This window comes from Taudactylus pleione, unplaced genomic scaffold, assembly GCF_031769625.1.
Source record: "Taudactylus pleione unplaced genomic scaffold, aTauple2 ptg000562l, whole genome shotgun sequence".
Lineage (NCBI taxonomy): Eukaryota > Metazoa > Chordata > Amphibia > Anura > Myobatrachidae > Taudactylus > Taudactylus pleione.
In genome coordinates, this window is record NW_028284964.1 from 2,090,001 (window position 1) to 2,112,327 (window position 22,327).

The 22,327-nt window shown below is 45.9% G+C and overlaps 1 protein-coding gene across 1 annotated transcript in view; it reads left to right on the top strand.

Moving 5' to 3' along the window:
• DCC (DCC netrin 1 receptor) overlaps positions 1 to 22,327 on the top strand; it is an 845,884-nt gene that overhangs the window by 818,788 nt on the left and 4,769 nt on the right. The window contains exon 27 of the mRNA XM_088453001.1: positions 3,966 to 4,178. Within this exon, the coding sequence (XP_088309127.1) occupies positions 3,966 to 4,178 (213 nt within the window). The remainder of the gene's footprint in view (positions 1 to 3,965; positions 4,179 to 22,327) is intronic.

Sequence of the window (22,327 nt, forward strand, 5' to 3'; positions counted from 1 at the left end):
AGACCGTTAAAGCTACGGGCCAGGGGAGGGGACACATTAGGACATTTTCCTAGGTCCTAGAGTAGTTTTATAGAAATATGTTTAACTGGGAATCAGTATGATTTACCGCCGGACGCACGGCAGGCGGTTCTAATCCCGACAGCGGCAGCCCGACAGAGCAGGAAATCCTGATCGTCCCTAAGGTCAATACAACTAGCCTAATTCTACCCCCTAACCCTAACCTCCCACCCCCCAAGTGCCTAACCCCCCTCCAAGTGCCTAAACCTAAGCCTCCTTTCCCCGCAGCCTAACTCTAAGTCTCCCGGGGGTGCCTAACCCTAACCCACCCTACCTCTAGCCTAACCCTAACCTCCCAGGGGGGTGCCTAACCCTAATTCACCCCCGGGAGCCCCTCACCTAACCCCCCGCTGCTGTCCGTGCCTGACGCCCGCCTTACCTTAGATTGGTTAGCCGGGAGCCGGGCTCCCGGCGTAGGTCTAATGACAGGCGTCGGCATCTCGACGCCTGACATTTGACACTTGCCGGGATTAGACAGTCCGGAAGCCGGCTGTTGGCATTGCGTCCGCTGGCTTCCCGACTGCTTCCCGTTTAACTGTATGCGCAAACTTTACTGTAAATGAAAATGTATAAACAAAATGCTGATAGTAACAGCAAGTGTCCTAGGTATGTACTGAGCTGCCATGAGAATTATTGTACCCCAGTATGAAATGGGTGTGGCTATGGCATCTGGGGGTGTGGCAGCACCTGTTTAGCAGACATACAGTAGGTATTTTCTGTTGAAAATGTATTCTTAATTCATTGAAACTAATGTACTGTATGTCTGTTTTTATTGAAGAGGCATTTTACATTATAGCAAACCTAATAAGCTTGTATGTTAGAACACGTGGCACCTAATCACATAAATGGAAACCCCCAAAAATGTAAGTTGCTAGTGATAAATGTGTTAAAAACAGTTACAGTGTTTACAACAAAATTCACATCTAATAGCCATTTAGGCAGTAGGGAGTTGGTATGGGACAAAAAGTGCATATGGCAAAGCACAGCACATCAGTTATGCTTGTTGGAACAGCACTGGACATGACTGTGTGGGGATCTGTCAATGTGTACAGGGCTTCTCTGTTACCTAGGAGACTGTGCAATTCACTCCCATTGTGGTACAAAATAAACATTGTTTGCACTTTTAATTACATTTTAAAACAACAGTCAGCACCCAGAAAATAGAAAGAAACATAAAATACCCACAATCATTATTTGGGGTGTATTATCTCCTAGAGTACACTTACTTTTTGTCATATTTTAGATCTTATTTCACAGAAAGTGATTTTTCCGCGCCTCTTTAATTTATTACATTTTTCTAAATAAATGTAGCACATGACCAATGCAGGAACTGAAGATTAGCTCTGAAGAATATTTAATAGGCCGCAGTCTCACCGGCGCTGTGTTCTCATCAAAGACGCCAGAAGTCAAGAGATGATTTTTTTTCTAAAAATATATTTTTTTTAAATCCTGTTTTGCTTCTCTTATGACACATTATACCTTCAAAAGAAAAAATACTTCAAAGTATCATAGCAAAATATTCAACAGCTTTGGAAACAAGAAGCAATGCACATCATATAGTGTTTCACAGCAAACAAATTGCCCTTCAAAAACAAAGACAGGAATGTTTTGATCGTGGCGGTTGTTACTACACGCACCTTGAAAACGCCAACAAGAGGAAATGTTGCAGGAACTCCTCTAGAATATGTTCTGCAGTTCACAAATTATGTTTTCAGTCATTTTGTCGGAATGGAACTGTGTGATTCCGGGAGACCCCAGAATTTCAGAGAGTAGACAACCATTACGCATCCCGTCCACTTCTGCAATGAATTGGAAGGGGTAGGGGTGTGATGTCATAATAAATAGCCTAGCAGTTTATCACCATTGTCCTGTATAACAATAGAGAATGACAACACAAGCGGTCACAGCTTTTATTATTTAACAATGAAAAGCACAAAGCATCAATCAGCTCTATCCTGAAATCACTTTGCCAATTATGGGGCCCCCGGCGCACTTGTGTTGAGTAGAAAATACCACCCCCTCTCTTGGCTCAGTACCCACACAGGTTATGCATACTACACAACTGCCCTGCCTTGGACAGGACAGTCCTGCATTTCAGGGAGTGTTCCACCCGTGTCCCGTGTGGGGGGCACTCTCATACATCTGTTCTGCATAGCGTTGAGAAGATGCATGCCCACGGCATCTTCACAGTGCGGGGAGAGCCTGGGGGCATCCCAGCATCTCAGAGAGTGGCCCCAACTCCAGCTGCAAAATGCTGCAATCATGGCCTTTAGCTGCAGGGGGCGCCGGCGGAGACACGAGTCACAGTGCCAGGCCCACGACAGCTGCTCCTGGTACCCCCATCTCCAGGATCTCCCCCGAGAGGATAGTCCCACAAAGTCATCAGCTATGCATTGCTCATAATTAAATTATAGACTGTATTCTTATGAATATTGAGAGCAGGTGACAGATACACTGTAAGTAAATTTATATTTATCACTTTCAAATATAACAGATTTTTTTTTTACACTTCAATAAAATGTAATGGGTTTTACTTTATTATTGTCTAATTACAGCCTACGTATAATTTTGCATTCTCAGTACATACCAGAGCTCTAATACTTATCAGCGTTCACTGCACTAGGTCGAACATAACCGTACGATATTACCTACAGATGCAGTAGATTATGAAGCAGTTTATAATTAGTCATAAAATCTGACAATGCACCTCCAGCACTTAAATGCAATCTGTGCTATAAGAGAAGAAAAATCAGACCACAATTTTATCATTATATAGATATGCATATAAATGACTAATATAAAACAGAGCCAATTGTCATTGGGGCGATGAAAATCTTTATGGTTGGAAATGCACTATAATACAGGGCCTGATTTATATCTCTGGGGGTATGAAAAATTGTTTTGTTTCTTTATTATAATTCTGCAGTGAAGTCACAGCCGGATTAGTAGCACTTTGAGCTGAATTTTCGCGTTTCCATTTAAAAAGTGCTTAGTTTATTATTTTACACAGCAATTTACTTTTATGCATTTCAGTAATTATTAGGAAACCAGCGGGAGGCGATTTAAGCTGAGGAACTCGAAGTTTCATCGGGGAAAGTTTGTTCCTAGAATAGCTTATTTAAGTGCACCGGCCGCCTGCTCACGGTGGAAATAGTCATTTTCTGGGTCGAATTAATAGATACGAGGATCTAGCCTATCCTACAGTATATTCACTAAAAGAACTGTAAGGGACATCACTGAGGCATGCCTCACTGGTATATCTATACTGGATGCAAGGTGTGCGGTGCAAAAGGACCCCTGGCTCAATGGAACCCAAACCAGACACACTGCTCTCATTGGGAACCCAAACCAGACACACTGCACTCAATGGGGACCCAAACCAGACACACTGCACTCAATGGGGACCCAAACCAGACACACTGCACTCAATGGGGACCCAAACCAGACACACTGCACTCAATGGGGACCCAAACCAGACACACTGCACTCAATGGGGACCCAAACCAGACACACTGCACTCAATGGGGACCCAAACCAGACACACTGCACTCAATGGGGACCCAAACCAGACACACTGCACTCAATGGGGACCCAAACCAGACACACTGCACCTATTTAATATACTTGTTATTATGTGTCTGCTGCAGAAGAGATCAACAAGAAATAGTGCTGGATATATTCGTTTGCACAGTAGACTGGTACATATTCTTCGTGGGGGCGCTTATGGAGATTGCACATGTGCCCCTTATATAAAAACACCTCTGCATGGGGCAAAACTTGTCTGAAGGTGGATAATCCTTTCCGTATCTACCTGCAAAGTTAGGTTTCCTGCAGCATAATTATTAAAAAGCAATGTGTTAATATTAAATCTTGTTTTGCTGACCATAAGTTTCTTACTCTCTTTCCAGCAGTGAATGAAGTTCCCCAGTCCCAACAATCATCCATGATATCGCACACGCAGCCGGAACACCCCAGTAATGAGGATGCTCCCAGCCGAACAATCCCTACCGCCTGCGTCCGACCGACACATCCCCTGCGCAGTTTTGCCAACCCCTTGTTACCTCCACCAATGACCGCAATGGAACCTAAAGTTCCTTACACGCCACTTTTATCGCAAACAGGTAACATTCACTTTCCTTTTCCCAACAATTGTATGGCACGGATGTCTAATCAGGCTGTGTTTATATAAATACATTCAATTTAACCAAAATGATCAAAATACATTCATCTGAATTAACCTATGGAAGAGGAATCATCTTTTCAAGTCTGCTTTCGTTTCTATCCATGCTGATGGCTCGTAGATGCATCCATTGTAAAACAACCCTAGATAAAACGTAGACAAAAACTTTGCCCTCCCTCGAAGTGCTTTACTTAACGCTTCCCTGTAGCATAGTCTCTTTACACGGAAGTTCCCATGGAAGCCCGATGTATTACCAAGCGTTGAATGCTTACACGGAAGTTCCCATGGAAGCTCGATGTATTACCAAGCGTTGAATGTTTACACGGAAGTTCCCATGGAATCCTGATGTATTACCAAGTGTTGAATGCTTACACGGAAGTTCCCATGGAATCCCGATGTATTACCAAGCGTTGAATGCTTTCACGGAAGTTCCCATGGAAGCCCGATGTATTACCAAGTGTTGAATGCTTACACGGAAGTTCCCATGGAAGCCCCGATGTATTACCAAGCGTTGAATGCTTACACAGAAGTTCCCATGGAAGCCTGATGTATTACCAAGCGTTGAATGCTTACACGGAAGCTCCCATGGAAGCCCGATGTATTACCAAGCGTTGAATGCTTACAGGGAAGTTCCCATGGAAGCCTGATGTATTACCAAGCGTTGAATGCTGCATCGACTTCGAAATTTGAATGCAGTGAGGCTTAACGGACCTTGAAAGGCAGCAAACATTGCTTAACAATCATTAATGCTACAAAGGAGTGAAAAGCTAACCATCCTTAGTGCTTCAAAGATGTACTGTAAATATATTGAAAGATTTCCACAGATACTAAAGTATTAATGTTAACTCCACACCCAACCCAATCAAACAGAACCACGGAAGAACATAGCACAGAAAGATTGCCAATATAGATACTCTCCTTTGTGGTGTCTCACAGATGATCGATTCTCCTGCTACTGCAAACAGAATACTTGTGTCGCTCAGCCGTGGGCGAAACGTAGTGTAATAGGGGAGAATACGAGGGGAGAAAGAATGCATCACTGGGCCCCATTCCAAAATTTTAGCAAATGCCCAGGCAATGTTTACTGGGTCCCCCACTTTGGTTTTAAAAAAAAAAGTGTGTGGACGACTTCTGTGCGGTAATACACACTCAGAACAGTCTTCCTCTCTACTCTTTTTGAGAGCAGGTGTGGAGCTAGGACGGACCACTCTTATCTCTGCGCTGTCTAGCAGCCTCATCCCAACCTCACCTACAACTTAGTCCTAGCACTCCTTGAGGGTCTGCTAGTTGGTGGATGGATATTACCATACAAAAATAAAATGAACATTTCCCACAAGACACCAGGAAAATGAACGACAAAAATACGATTAACAATGATCTGCAAATCAGTAGGTTATTAATTGGGGGATGTGATGCTCTATAACGTACTGCCCAATTATAATTTCTTTAAGACGGTATTTGATGGGTCTGTTCTCTTGCCAATATCTCAGTCACTACGGTTGGCTTCACGTTTTTTTTCTCACCGTTCTATTTGCGATTAACGGTTCGATTCCCTTTGGTTTCACAAATATTTTATGGGCATCTTTCAGACAAGTTTTTTTTTGCATGTAAAAACACTGTGTCCTCCGTCCTTACACCTAATCCAGAGATAAGATCCTGCATTCCTTCTCCGTGCGCCGTTCTGTCATTTCTCTATAATAATCATAAACACAGCCATATAAGTGATTTGGTTTAGTCCGCTTTCAAGAAAATTGAAAATGTTTGATGGAGTGTTAAACTCACTGCATTATAGATCTGACATAAATTCCATACTTTTCCTTTACAAGTGAAAATTCCCTTAAGCTACTAAAATAATCATCTGCATTTCAAGCAAACCAGGTTTAAGAGAAGTTTATAAGCCTATGGAGGAATGTGATCTTTCTGAGATTGCATATTCTTCTACGTTGCCTTTTCAGGACGGGTTTTTCTTTAATGCCTTTTGTTGAATTATTACTGAACACTGTACGTGAATAGCTAAAATGACTGTAGGCCAGGCAGGTGGAATTAAAGTCAACATCATCAGGTTCGATAGAACGGTATCACATTAAAACAGATTTTTTTTTTCATATCTTAAAAAAAAAATTACAAAGGAGGCAAAATAGTAATAATTATAATTACTTAAAATGTGCGGAGGCACATCTTGTGTATCTTGTGCCTCAGTAATGTTACCTGTTACTTTTGAATTTATAGACTGCAGTTCATTCTTCTTTCCTTGGTGACTGCGCTAAAATGTGACTACATTTAAACATGTATATTAATTAGGGTGAATCGTCCAGTGAATGAACGGTTAAGGGAATTCTCATGCTTAAGGGGATTGGGTTACCGTATATACTCGAGTATAAGCCGACCCGAATATAAGCCGAGGTACCTACTTTTACCCCAAAAAAACTGGGAAAACTTATTGACTCGAGTATAAGCCTAGTGTGGGAAATGGCAGCAGCTGGTAGTGCCACCAGTAGTAATTCCCCCTGGTAGTGCACCCAGTGGTAATCCCCCCTTTCAGTGCCTCCAGTGGTAATCCCCCCTTTCAGTGCCTCCAGTAGTAATCCCCCCTGGTAGTACCCCCAGTGGTGATCAGATCCCCCCTTTTAGTGCCCCCTGTAGTAATCCTCCCCTTGTAGTTCCCCCAGTGGTAATCCCCCCTTTTAGTGCCCCTGGTAGTGCCCCCTGTAGTAATCGCCCCCTGGTAGTGCCCCCTGTAGTAATCGCCCCCTGGTAGTGCCCCCTGTAGTCCCCCCCCCCCCCCCCCAGTAGAGAGAGATGTGATAAGAATAAAAAAAAAAATCACTTACCTGAAACTTCCGCTCCTGGTCCCGCCGCTATCCGCTCCTCCGGCCGCTTTGCATGGGAGAGACGTCGTCATGACGACGTGTCTCCCATTACCCACTGTGGGAGCCGGAAGATGGCTCCCGCAGTGGGAGCAGCAGCAGCCGCTGAGAGTCTGACAGACTCTCAGCGGCTGCTAATTACAGCAAACACACAGCTGCCGGCTCCGGCGGCTGTGTGTTTGTGCTGTGTAGCGCTGCCCGAACTCCGTCCGGTCAGCGCTACACTTCACTCGAGTATAAGCCGAGGGGGTACTTTTTCAGCACAAAAAATGTGCCGAAAAAGTCGGCTTATACTCGAGTATATACGGTATGTAGAAGATACAACATAAAAATTATTTTGAGACATGTCCCTTCAGTATTAGTATATTTACTTTTAAAATACATTTTTGGTTTAAAGATTGAAGGAAAAGTTAGAATTTTACAACCAAAATACAGGAGAGGTGTAGAAATGATCAGTGAATGAACGCAAAATGCTAGCAAATGAACAGACAAGTCCCGTAAATGAATAATATGACTTACATCTATAAAACGTAGTCAATAGATGTAATCTAAGATTGTACTGTATACACTAAAATTTAAGATTACTGTATTAAACCTGAAAATGTTCATTCACTGGCTGATTCATCCTGTACTGTGAATATATTGAATATATTAGGACAGCAGTGATTTCACATTTTGGTAATGGTGAATTGTAGACCTGTATGTAAAACACACATCTCTGCAGTCCTATGTGTGTATCTTGAAGCTTATAGGAATAATGCAACCGCTTAATGGTATATAATGGACATTAAAATCAGAGATGTCATCAGGTGTGCTCAGGGCCGGTGCAAGGTTTCTTGGCACCCCAGGCATTTCTTCCGCTTTACGCCCCCTCCCCACCCTTGATAGCTACACAAGCCCTCATACAGTGCCCCCAGTAGCAGTCCCTCCCCTAATAGTAGCACCCTCCAGGAGTAATCCCTCCCTATGTAGTGCCCCCAGTAGTAGTCCTCTCAGCAGTAACCCTAGTAGTAGCCCCCCAGCAGTGCCCGCAGTAGCAGTCCCCCCCCAGCAGTAGTCCCCCCAGCACTACCCCTATCCCCCTCTATGCAGTCCCCCAGTAGTGGTCCCAACAGTGTGCATTGCCCCCAGCAGTAGTGCCCCTAGTAGTAATCCCCCTCTATGCAGTGTCCCTCAGTAGTGGTCCCACCAGTGTGCAGTGGCCCCAGTAGTAGTCCCCCAAGTAGTAGTCCCCCCCCCCCTGTCCAGACATACACACACACACGAAGAGAAAAAAAACTCCAATTACCTTAATCCACGCTCCGGCATCTGCTCCTCCATCCAGCGTCCTCCCGGGCCGGCCCGCTCTGCATGATGGGAGAGAAGTCATCACGTCTCTCCCATCACCCGCTGCGGGAGCCGGAAGATGGAGCTCATGAGTGAGCTCCAGCCCGGCCCCGGCAGTGGGCACAGCAGCCGATGAGAGTCTGACTGACTCTCATCAGCTGCTAAAACAAACACACAGCTGCCGGCGCCGGCTATAGTTATAGTTATACTAGTACTACCGCCCTGCCGTGGCCGGCGCTGCCTAAGTTTGCCTAGTGGTAGCGCCGGCACCCAGTGCTCACCTCCAGTCTAGACTCGGATGAGTGTGCGGAAGGGGGCGTGGCCTTGTGGCAGTGAGCCACGCCCTCTGGTTTGTCCCATTTCGGGACGTGACCACTTGTCAGCCCCTCCCCCCCCAGCAGCTCAGGGATGGTTGACGCAGCAAATGGTATTACTGTGAGGGGCGGGTGCGGTGCAATGCCTGCTGCCGTGCAGGTGTACGTCTGTTACTTACCTTGCGTCGCACCCTCTCACCTTCAGGCCGTGTGTTGAGCAGACGGTCCTGGAACCTCCGAATAGAACACGGACACGATGACCTAGGGGGAAGGAGACGAGGTGAGTACCGTCCTTCCTCACGTCGACCGACGCGCCCTACTGAACCGGGGGATAAATTCAGGTTTTAAGTGAAGATCATCATTGGCACTTTTGGCCTCAGATCCCGAATTTTCACCTATCGGTACTCACGCACCAGGTGAAGATCCGTCCTTGCACCGGGTTGCAAGGTTCACCGTCCGCCCAGAAGGAAGGAGATAGGTAGTGACAAACAAACAGGGAGAGACAGTACACACAGATATTTCTCACCGTGTCCACTCTTGCTCTTCGTCCGCTCACTCGCCTACAGGTCCCTGTAAGGAGATACACAACACAGCCGTGCAGGGCCTAAACCTATGTCAAGCAACTACACATACTAAAACGGCATCACCCTCAACCTACAGTGTGTGTAGTGCGACAGAAATAACAAAACTAAACATTTGCCCTGCACGGAACACCAAACACAGACTAAATACACAAGAGCAAAACACAGTGCTGTCCCTTTAAATGTCTGCTACCTATCCAGAGCTGGCCAGCTCCTCTTCTCGGTGACTGGGGAAACCACTACCTCATGGGTGGAAGCCGTACAGCTCTCCACCACTGCTCACACCTCTAATCATCTATGCGGGGGCTACCTAATGGGCTCAGGGCCCTGGACCTAACGCCCAGGGTCTTACCAGCGGCTCAGGGCTTATGCCTGCCTACTGTGGGGTACTCAAGGGACTTGGGCCTACTGCCCAGAGTCCCGCTCTATTTTGCAGCTCAGGCCTGGTGGCCTGCCTAACGGTGGGCTCTGGTAGTGGCCTGGGCCTAATGTCCAGACCACTTTTATTGGGGCTCAGATATAGGGCCTAGTGCCCTCCTGTATGGGTACAGGCCTACGCCTGGTTTATGGCCACGGGCCTAGTGCCCGCCTACTCGATCATTTAGTGGCCTGGGCCTAGTACCCAGGCCACTCACACCTTATTACAGGCCAATCCTTTTATAGGGCCTAATGCCCACTATAGTGCCCCGGGCCTTGTGCCCGCCTAATTACCCACGGGCCTAGTGCCCGACAACGCTCCACGGGCCTAACGCCCGACAATCCTGGCGGTCTAGGGAGGGGGTATATGGTGGGCCTCACGGAGGGCCTACCTGCTACGTTGGAAGAGGCTGCGGGGGGGAGCTTCGTGACGCTCTTTCACTTCCCACCCCCGCAGTCCTCTCCGGTCCTCAGCCGCATTCTTCTGCCGCTGGCCCGTCCTGGCCAGCGGCGCCGCCTCTTCTTCTCTTCCTCCAGCCGGCGCCGCCTGTCTTCTCTCTTGACAGCGGCGTCTTCTGGCCTCTTCAACGGCCGCCGCCCCTGTTGCCGCGCCGATCTTCCACTCTTCGGGAGGTCTTCTCTCCTCCCTCTCCGCCGCCGAACTGACTTTTCCCGCTCTGCGCCGTCTAATACAAGACGGCGCGAGTGGGCGGGGCTATGACGCGGCGAGCCGCGATTGGCTCGTCGCGGCCGCCTCTGATTGGCTGCTGGCCCGCGAGCCAGATTTGGCTCGCGGCCAGAGCCAAACGCCCGCCGCGCCCAACGCCAGACCGGCGCTGGGAGCAAGTACTCTCTCCCAGCGCCGGCTACCCGCCGCTTCTTGGCTGCCGGGCGCCAAGCTCTGCTGAGCTTGCGCCCGGAGCCAAGCTTCTCCCGGCGCCACAGTACCGCCGGCACTGGTGAAAGGGACCAGGCGGTCCCTTCACCAGGTGCCCGCGGTATCTGCACCGACGCTAGGGACATTACTGTCCCAGCGCCGGCAACGGATGTGTCCCGCAGAGGACACATCCCTCCTGCCTGCCCCTGCACCTCGGCTGATGCTGGGATCAAACACGTGATCCCAGCACAGCCTTCCACATTACAGCGACTAAAGATGCAGAAAGTGGCCATCTCCATCCTGGCACAGTCAGATGCATGCTTGTACAACTGGGGAAGGGTTGATATTAGCATTGGCATAAAGTAGTCACTGCAGCGTGCGACTCAAAATCCAAAACTAGGCAAGGAACACTAGGCCTTAGGTAGGAGCCTAGGTTAGATAATGATTAGAACTCACCTTGTGGCCTTGTATACTGTATATATACTGTACTGTTACAAAAACGCATCAGTTAAGTCTAATATACTTACATTTTAACCCCTTCAGTCTGTTGATCACTACAGAAATCATGTATGGTCTCTTCCTCATCCTGGCATCAGTAGCTGAGGGGCACCCTCCAGGGCTGATTAAGGCTTGTGCTGGGCAACTAAGTTGTAGGGGCCCCCACCAATAAAATTGACACCGCGCCTATACTATGCCCCTTACCTTGCCTCAGTTTCACCCTCTGTATGCCCCACAGTGGCCTTCCCTTGTACAGTATGCCATGCAGTGCTTCCCCCAATATGCCCCCCTGCCCCCCCCCCCCCTGTTCCCAAAAGTACTCCCCTCCCACGGCACATGAATTCTTCCGGCCCTGTGTACTACTAATATTACTCTATTTTGTAGAAACACTAGTAAAGCCTGAGGAAAGTGCCCAATCTCCCTCTTCATGGCACCTACATACTCCTTTCATATGATTTGCCCTCTTTATTAAAGACAGCAGTAATAATTCCAAGGACTGGGCTTCTGGTGCCCAGATCCTGGCTTCACTAAACTCAGGGGTGCCTTTATTTGATACAGCAGGTTATCTACTTTTCAAGATGCTGTGCCTTGTCCTTGTCCTTGTCCTTGTCCTTGTCGCCTATATTATTTCTGAACAGTTTATGCATTTCATTAAAACTAGGGAAACAAACAAAGAGAAAAACCAACAAAATGCATTTCCAAGTGCAGATTTTATTATGAAAACCTGCCTGTAGCGTCCTGTTTTTTGCTGTTTGGAAAGGTGGAATAATGCTGAAGTATTTCTTGGTGGTGGTCAGTAAAGGAAACATACAGTAACAGTACACATACATTTGCTTTTAGTTTGCTATCTTGCAAGTTGCATTTTAAGTAAAAAAAAACAACCCCAGAACATTTTAGCTTTTAGTTGCAGAGAAATAGCTATAAGGCCAAGCTATGATAGTTATTTGGTTAGCGCAGCTTAAAACATATTTTCAGTGTTTGCAGGGTTCCTCCTGAGGACATTTTCCTCGTCCTGTACCGCATCACTGATTTTGACTGTAGTTTTGTAGCTGAAAACATAACATTGAGTGGGGGCTATTTACCAACCCCATGCAAAAGTGGTAATGAGCAGTTACTTGCAGTAAACGGTCAGCAATTACAATGGCTTTACTTGGCTGCTCTTTGCTTTATCAAAGATGAAGAAAAAACTGAATGGCAGCTTTGAGGATGTAGTAAATTATTCAGTATGTAGGGGGTGATTCAGGCTTGGATGGCTTTGCTATAGCAGCTGCGATAGCACTATTACGGGTAATGCAGCAGGAAGTGCCGTGCCTCCGCACCCCCGTTGTGACGCCACTGAGGAGTTGGTCTAGTCCTGTGAAGGGGCAGTTTTAGAGAGGAGAAGGCCCATGTGCAGACTGCTCTGCTGCCCATGTGCAAATCTACGGTAGAGTGGTAGCCGCGCCTTTTTCGGTAATCTCTGCTGTTCTTCAGAGATACCTATAATTATATGGGTGCAGGGTATGTGGTGTCGGCAGACCTGGTCCCAGGAGGCCTGTGTGCATCATATATCCTGCACCCATTATAGATACACAAATCCTGTGTATGTTCTAATGTTCTGATTGGCTACAGGTTGGTCTAGTCCTGTGTATGATCTATTGTTCTGATTGGCTACAGGTTGGTCTAGTCCTGTGTATGCCCTATTCTGATTGGCTACAGGTTGGTCTTGTCCTGTGTATGACCCATTGTTCTGATTGGCTACAGGTTGGTCTAGTCCTGTGTATGCCCTATTGTTCTGATTGGCTACAGGTTGGTCTAATCCTGTGTATGACCCATTGTTCTGATGGGCTACAGGTTGGTCTAGTCCTGTGTATGCCCTATTGTTCTGATTGGCTACAGGTTGGTCTAATCCTGTGTATGACCCATTGTTCTGATTGGCTACAGGTTGGTCTAGTCCTGTGTATGCCCTATTGTTCTGATTGGCTACAGGTTGGTCTAGTCCTGTGTATGCCCTATTGTTCTGATTGGCTACAGGTTGGTCTAGTCCTGTGTATGCCCTATTATTCTGATTGGCTACAGGTTGGTCTAGTCCTGTGTATGCCCTATTGTTCTGATTGGCTACAGGTTGGTCTAATCCTGTGTATGACCCATTGTTCTGATTGGCTACAGATTGGTCTGGTCCTGTGTATGCGCGATTGTTCTGATTGGCTACAGATCGGTCTAGTCCTACAAATATTTTAATGCTCTGAAATTTTAGATCTAGCCAAGAGCACTTTAAAACTGAAAGTAATGTATTATTATTTGTGCACTCTTTTGCACTCCTCATGTACTCCATTTATATAGACGGATGTGTCCTTATACACCTATCCTCAAATCGCTCCAAATAGCTCCACTTGGCATGCCACAGACTGCAACCAGGCCACACTATGCTTCCCATCACACACTATTTCTCACATTATGCCTCTCATTGCCATCGCTAATGTGACAAAAGTGCAATGCATGGGCACCCTGTACACTGGCACTGGCATTGCATGCAGCCGCTGGGAAAAAAGGTAAAAGACGGAGGTCCGATGCGAGTGAGCCGCGCCATACATTGTGCTACGCATCATTATGTTTAATCTGTAACCTTATACTGACTCATCTGCGACAAAAATACTACTCCTAAGTGTCCAGGACACTATAAGCGATCTTGTATGTGGCTATGATGCAAATAACCAGCTATATTCAGAAGAAAGTATGGAAGTTTCATAATCGCTACTCGTGGCGGGGCGTCTAAAGGCGCGTATCCACTACACGAGTGTAGAGCGACTGTACGATTACAACATTGTAATCATGCAATCGTTCATCATCCTGTGCAGTGGATAATGGCCCTGATTCAGAGCCGGACGCTCTTTCAGAGCGCTCGCTCTGAATCAGGGCGTTTTTTTTTTTTTTTTTAATGGAGCCGGCCTCCAGGCCGCTTGCTAAGTTGTGGGTGACCACTCACAGCTTTTGCAAGCGGCCAGGTGATGGTCGTGACCATCGCGACCATTGGGCTTGCGATGAGACCCTTGTGGTAGGGTCTCATCTGCCGCAAGCCCCAGTGAGCTTCCGGCTCTAATAGAGCAGGAAGCTCACCACTGACATCACTAGTGATGTCAGTAGGGCCGCCCTCAAACGGCAGGTGTTCCATCAGGAACGCCTCCGTTTGTCCAGCCACCCCCCCACCCCGCCCACAAAATGGGGCGAGCTGTCGATCAACATCGACAGCCAACCCATTTTGCTGCGAGCCCCGGAGCGAGTGATTTCTCACTCGCTCCGGGGCTCACCCACGCGGAGTGTGCGGCAGCGCGTGCGCACTGCCCGAACATCGACCCGCTTGTGAGCACATAGCGCTTGCGAGTGGGTCTGAATCAGGGCCAATGTGCCCACACTGAACGATATGTCGCTCATGTGCAGGCACCCTCCCTCATCCCCGAACATGCACAACCTGACGATCTCAGCATGTTCAGGCGATGACAGATGCCGACAACGACCAGCGGGAGCGCGCATCGCTAGTCATTGCCGGCATAATTACTGCACGATTAATGAACGATCGAACGATAACGATGTTGTTATCGTTCATTTGAATCGTGTAGTGGATATCCGCCTTTAGTTGTGCCAGGCATCTCACGCTGTATGCCGCAAAAAGTATCGATGTATTAGGACACATCTGTACTGTCGTAATGCTGTATTCTAAACAATTGTTAGAAAGATTTATCACGGTTTTTTAATGTTAAGTTGAAAAGTATATTTTTTTACTTTTTTTATTTATTTTACTATATTACTGGAGCCAGTTGCAAAATATCTAAAACTGTAATTATACAGACAAATGTATATACATGCAATGGGTCTAATATCTACAAACCTGTCATGTAAAGAGTTCCGGAAACCAGGATTTGAAAATAGTTAATAACTGCTGCTTTGCGGTGATAATGCCATGCACACTACCATGATAAGCAGGCATCGCCTCCCGCTGTCACTATGAGGAGCCCTGCTAAGCAATTCAAGGGGGTTTGCTATTGAAAGTGGATGTGTGCGGCGGGGAGAGGGGGATCCTGGTGTTAAACTATGGAGAAACTCCTTATCCAGAAAACCCTAAGCCCCAAGCGTTCCAGAATATAAATCCCATTGTAACATATATATATAGTTTTATCATTTCAGGCACTTGTCAGTTCAGTAGAAGTAAGATCGTGATTTACAATCACTTGGTGCCTCTTACGGTGTTTTGAGATGTTCAGTACTGTAATTACCGAGCACTGACTGTCTACCTTCAGCCGAAATGACAGCACCACTATTATGGCCCAAGCTATAACTGATAAAACACAGCTGAACAATCTTGTTACTTCTCTGTGATATTTGTGTACGGGAAATTCGCACTTTGCCATCCTTTGGGATTCCGCCGAGAACAGCTCAGGACGCAGGAAGATAATTAGTTCTGAGTATTGAAAAGTTGCCAAGAGGAAAACACTTCACGTACCTTCCCTTTATGTACAGAGTATGCAGAAGAGCTCCGCGGACGTTGAAGCGTATAAATGAAAGGAAGTAAATGAGATCTGTTTAGACTTTGAAATATGATTTTAAATAAATAAAAGTAAGTTTGGTTTTATATCGGTTTCCAGAGCCGTCAGCCTAATGTAATCTAAATGGAGAGGCAGAGAGGAACCAATATATTTTGTAAGCGCAAATATAAGTTTAATCCTCTGCAAATGTCATTTCTTTCATGCTTAACTTATTCATTCCCCGGAAATCAATTTGTAATATCAATATTAAGCAGACTGAGTAATCATCGGTAATGATAACGTCTCATCACAAAGTGAAGGAGACCGGAAGGTGTATGCGACATGGTGCAAGGTTATCCAAACTCACTTGGAGAAGAAAACCAATGACATTTAAAAAGAATTGTGTCTTATTAATAAGATTCTACATTTAAAAGGAATATTTATGTTTATTATAATTATTACTATTATTAGTAGTAGTAGTACTATATTATTACTATTACTAATATTATTATCATTATTATTATTAATAATAATTATCTTATTATTATTATTATTATTATTAATAATAATAATATTATTATTATTAATAAAATATATTTGTGCGTGTGTCTCATACTTGACCCTGCTGATCAAAGCAGCAGTATGCAGCATTATACAGCGGAGCGAGCCACGATGTCGCCATTCATTGCAAATCACTGCGTCAAACCCCGTGGAGGATTGCTCACTTTTCCGGGAGCCCAGGAGAGCCCCACAAAATTCATGACCCTCCCGGACATTTCAGGGGAGTTGGCAAACATGGTGGGTGTGTTTGTTCTTGTGCGTGATACCATCACCCCTCTCATTCTCTCAGCCTACCGCTGATCAGTTGTTGCTAGCAATTTTGTCTCCATTGCAGGAGCTTAGCTGATCTATTTACAGTACATACTGTAGGCTTCAGTGCACTTTGGTCTCCGGAAAAATGGCTCAGTCAGTAATAGTGACACACATTAAGATAGTGGTTGATTTAGGGGTGGCCATTGAATGGTGCAGAATTGATGGTGCCATAGGCGATGTACATAAAGAAACCATCTATAAGAAACCATCGATGGCCATCACACGGTGGGCCAATCAGGGAAGTCGGGCGGTAGCTAAGCAGCGCATTGGAGGAGTGGCAATGCTTCATGTGCAGCAGGCCAATCAGAGAGCTATAGGCTCTTCTACCTACACTGTGGCGAAAAAAAAAAAATTCACTCTCTGCCATCGATGGCGAAAAACCACTGGATATCCTCCATCAATGGCAGAACTATCGAGCATTGATGGCTAATGACCATCTCTAGGTTATAACACTTGAACTAATGTTTGGGCAAAACTTTATTTTGTATGTTCCCCGTAGCCAAATGAACAAACCTGGAGTTCTGCTATTGTTTCTTGACTATCCAACACCATTCTCAGCATCTGTCTCATAACACAGGCAGGTACTTTACTGATAGAGGTCTGGATATACTAAAGGATGAAATGCGGTCAAAACTCAAAAAACTCCCATCTCCAGAGTTCTAGCCGCATTTACATATGTACCAAGCTCCGGAATACGATACATTCAAGAGCTTGGACCTGGTGGGTAACGCCAGGTAGAAGCCCTTGTGCTTCAATTTGGAACTCTCCTTGAGAGGGATTCAATTGGATCCCACCCAGCACCCCCGTGACGCACGCTTCTTTCTGCGCAGAAGGACAGCAGAGGGACTTCTGGGTCTTAAACCCGAAAGTCCCTCTATCGCACAGGACAGCTCTTTGCTGTCCTTTGTGATTTTCTAGGTACATACCGGTGATATAATCGCTGGTACATACCTGATAAGTGACGGAATGTACAGCATTGCGCATGTGATGCTTAGTACATACTGCTCAGAGACAGTCTTCTGCATATTGGATGTTATTCTCAGTCTTTGCGCTATGCATGTCTGTCAGTGACTGTGCATTCCATGTGTGTGACCAATTTGTGTTGGTGACGTGAGTAGAGGTGGATGGCAGTGCCATCATTTTAGATGCCTTTTAGCACTATTTATTAAAATACAAAGATAGCACTTAATATGTCCGTGCATTTTATTATCATTATTATTAACTACAGTATATAATAATCTCTAAGGTTTGTTTCATCTCCAATATGCTTGCGCAGCTGGAGCCAGTGAATGTTGGAGACGAGACAGACCTAAGAGAGAAGGAGAACCTGCCGGAAATGGGGAAATAAATGGGGGCAGGATAAAACGGGGGGGAGTAGGTGGAGTGGGGTGGCACAGAGCAGCAGAGAGGGGGCGGAGTGAGACAGGGTGGAGCAGAGTGGGCGGAGAGGGAGGGGCAGACTGAGGTCAAGTCTCTGAAGCTTCTGTGACCTGTATATAGGCGCATACAGTCTTATGCTTTTATATATTGTATGAGTTTTCTTAAACTAATACTTTTTCCATTACAGCTCCGTTGAAGTATTAGTTTAAGATCCAGTCATAGGTCCGTCATAGTGGGACATGACACAGACATTTAGATCATAGGCCCTCATTCAGAGGCGGTCGGAGGATGCAAGCGGTCACTCAGAAACTGGGCGGCCGCTTGCATCCTGACCGGCCGCCTCTGTTTCGGTCGTTAGGCTGTGGGTTTACACTCACAGTTCTAACGACCGCTTGGGTGATGGTCGCGATGGTCATAGACCATCGCAACCATCGGGGCTTACGAGGAGACCCTAGGGTAGGGTCTCACTTGTCGTAAGCCCCGGAGATCTTCTGGCTCTGTCAGAGCCGGAAGCTCTCCACTGACATCACTAGTGATGTTAGTGGGGCCTCCCCCAAACGGCAGGCATTCCCATGGGAACGCCTCTGTTTGGGCTGCCACCCCCCCGGCCCGCCTTCCAAACGGGGCAAGCTGTCAATCAACATCGACAGCTCGCCCCCTTTGGAAAGAGACCCGCTGCGACCGGCGCTGTCGGTTGTAGCGGGTCTCACTCATGCGCACGAAGGAGCCGGCTCCCTCGTGCACATGCGCACTGGACAAACATCGAGGCCTCTGAATGAAGCCCATAGTCCCCTTATGTAATTCAGCCCAGCTGCTGCACACATCGTGGCACTTCCGGTATGTGGAACGCGGTGAAGCGCAGATCAGGTGACTGATGGGTAATGTAGTTTTTTCCCGGAAGCATCTCGTTTTTAGGTTTTATTACGAATTGGCAGCATTTTTTATACCACTGTTTATTGAATGGGAGAATCGGGCACTCGTGGCTTTCTAATGTTTAGGAAGCCAAGTCTTGTTAAGTGGTGCCTAAGGCACTTTTAAAAGTGGGTTCTATCAGTATATATTTTGATGAGAGGAAGTGATGTCATTCCCAAGAGAAGGATAAAAAGGCAGTTGGGATTAGGTCAGGTCATTCCCCCAGCAAAGTTGGCCATGTATAGTCACCCTGGGTTTAAGTAAGCAGGGCCGTAGCTAGGGTAGTGCGGCTGGTGCCATCGCACAGGGCACCACAGGTCAGGGGGCGCTGTTTGGGCCGGTCACATTTCTGTTTGTTATCATTCTCACTTGTAGCTTCCTCTTACTTCATCACCATCATCTCCTGGCCTCTCCTATCTCTTCCCTGGCCCTTCCCCATGAGGCCATTCCCCTTTTTTGGGTGTCTTATGTCCCTTTGAAAAATGAAGGGGACGCCAATGCTCTTTCTGGCACAGGGCACCAAAAAGTCTAGTTACAGCTTTGTAAGTAAGTACTTATTGGATTCCTTCTGCAGATTCTTACTATGAAATTTTGTTGTATGCTTTAATTGGGCTTGATGTCTCTCTTGTCACTCTGTTTCTGTTCTATTATGGTCTTAATGATTTTGTATATAATATGCTTATTTGGGGAAGCAATCGGGAAGCCGACTGCCTATATACCGGCAGCCGGCTTTCCGACTGTCTTATCCCAGCAAGGGTGAAATGCCGGGCGTCTAGATGTAGACGCCCGCATTTCCCCGACGCCGGGAGACCGCCGCCCGGCATCACGATCGTAGTGAATCCCGGGCGCCACGAGCGGACAGCCGTGGGGGGGAGGGTTAGGTTTAGGGCTCCCGGGGGGGACTTAGGGTTAGGCACCCCCCCGGGAGGGTTAGGCTAGGGGGAGGGAGGGTTAGGCACCCCCAGGGGGGACTTAGGGTTAGGCACCCCCCCAGGGGACTTAGGTTTAGGCAGCGGGGAAGGGGGTGGTTAGGGTTAGGCACTTAGAGGGGGGATTAGCGTTAGGCACTTGGGGGGGAAGTTAGGGTTAGGCACCCCTAAGGGGGGTTAGGTTAGTGTATACTTACCTATCCACGATCAGGATTTCCAGCGCTGTCGGGCTTCCGCTGCGTCGCACTCTGCTCCTGTCGGGCTGCCGCTGACGGGAATCGAACCCATTATATCATACCCATTCCCTTATTTGAGCTCTTTGTTCTATTCTATTTTATTTCTGATCACAAATGTAGTTCCACATTAACTGTGTGAATGACATTTCAAACATTAGACTTAACGGAAGGTCTTAAAGTTTTTATATATAAAGTTTCTTGGAGCTTTTTCAATTTTAACTTTAAATATAGGTTAGTTTCACATTATCTGAGTTAATGAGATTTTAACCACTCAACTAAATGAAAGGTCCTATTGGAATTGTCGCTAAGGCATTTTATGAAGTTTTATCACCATGGAAGCTAGATTAGTTTTGATGTTGATACTATCTATGAAAATTTTTGTATATAGATTTGACACATTGTTTCCCTTGCGGGTTCTGCTGCAGAGATATATTTTGATAGCTGCTTATGTCAGTGGCTTGTTGATATATTAAGGTATGTAGTATTGCGTATCTAATATGAGGACACGTTGTTTATATAATTGAACTTATTAAGAACTTGTACATATATATTTGTATTTAAAATGCATTGTGAAGATACACCCATTTTATGTTTTGTTAAGATTTACCCCTGATGAAGTCTTATCAATGGACGAAACACGTCGGGTTGAATGTGTCTGTTTAGGGCTGAACTCTTTGGGTCCACTATCACGAGCTCGCACCCTTTTGGGTGAGGTACAGGTTTTTCAGTGCCATCCACCAGTGGTTCAGCAAACAAAAATAGCACCTTATAAAATACATTCCATGTAAGCAAAGTTTATTATGCTTTGTTGGTTTTAATGTGGAATAAACCTTTTTAAAATACTGTGCAACGGTCGGCCATTTGGCCATTGTTTGGGTGTTTTTTTTTCTGGTGCGAGGGTGTACTTGCAGGAACTTTCCGGATTAGTCCGTGTTTCAAAATTCTTCCGTTTGATGGCTTCCAAGGTCATGTAAACCAAACATCATCTTAAGAAGAATTCACACAAAGACGTTTGGAAGTTTCGATTGGTTCGTCTACACCTCTTAAATATTGGTCGGCAAATCACTTAATTTATTAAAGCCACAACGTATGCTTCATAGCAACTGTGAAAAGTATTCCATTTAGAGCGCCCTTTTTTTGTATTTGTGTATATATATATATATATATATATATATATATATATATAAAATCAGGTTCCTGAGTAAAGTGTGCACAGATTTGCATTTTATTGGTCGGCAAGATATTAAAATAAAATCGGTGGCGTCTGTTGTCTCCTAAATCCCCAGGGGAGTGCTGTGTAGTCACTCGGTTACTAGAATGAAGGAACATGTTATTTCTGTTTATAAAGCTGTATTTATATGTTAATATGGACGAGATTAGTAAATGCCAGGAAAGCAGTTTGTGAAACAAAGACCTGCCTACAGTCCAGACGTAATAAAATGTTCCAAAAATATGCTGTATTGTTACAATGTGCAGATCATGCAGAAAGTGCCTGAGATAACACTGGGAACATTTTGCTAATAAAACAACGGGGGACATTGTTAATGCATTGTTACATCGCGTCGAGGGTTATATACAGTAGAAGGCCATGATGAGGTCATTTATTAAAACCTCCTGTTTATAGACCTAGGGCTATACAGGTGCAAAGTGCATCTTACTTCCACTGATCCTGAATATGCAGTTATTAGGCAATAGTTATTAATTCGTTTCTAATTTAAAGCTGTAAAATCATGAAAATGTTTTATGTTTTTTAACATCTATCCCACTGACTACTTGTAAGAGGACCCCTTCGTGGGGGGGATGGGATGGGGGGATTTATTAAGTGCTGCTTTTTTGCCATTTTTATTAACATCTGCTATTCACAGCAATAACAGATTAATTATCATTTAAGTTATGGTGGGACAGTGCTTCGGAAAGAAGGCTGCCCTGGCGATGGCTTTATCCGATCAAGAGCTCCTCCAACCCTTGTTATGGCAGCCGCGAAGGAGATTTTTGCACTGGGCATGCGCACACAGTACACCGCCACGTATAGACTACAGCGGCTAAGACCATCTCCGGATGGCTATCACCATCAGGCCCAAGTTCAGAAGACACTAACCTTTTTAGAGCTTGGTAAATTGCCCACACCTTCCACTCTAGTTTGAGAGAGAAATACAGTGTCATAAAATGAATATGTAAGTCTAGTTACCGATGACAGATTTACAAAATTTCCAGAAACGTTGCAAATTATTCATCACCAACTTGCCCAAGTGCAACCAATCCCTACGCACAGCAGAGCCAGTCATTGTAAGAACGCCACCCATCAGCTCGCTAGGAACCAATGACGTTACTTTGTGCTCGATGACATCACCGGCTCTGCTTAAACTGATAGTCTGCTGTTC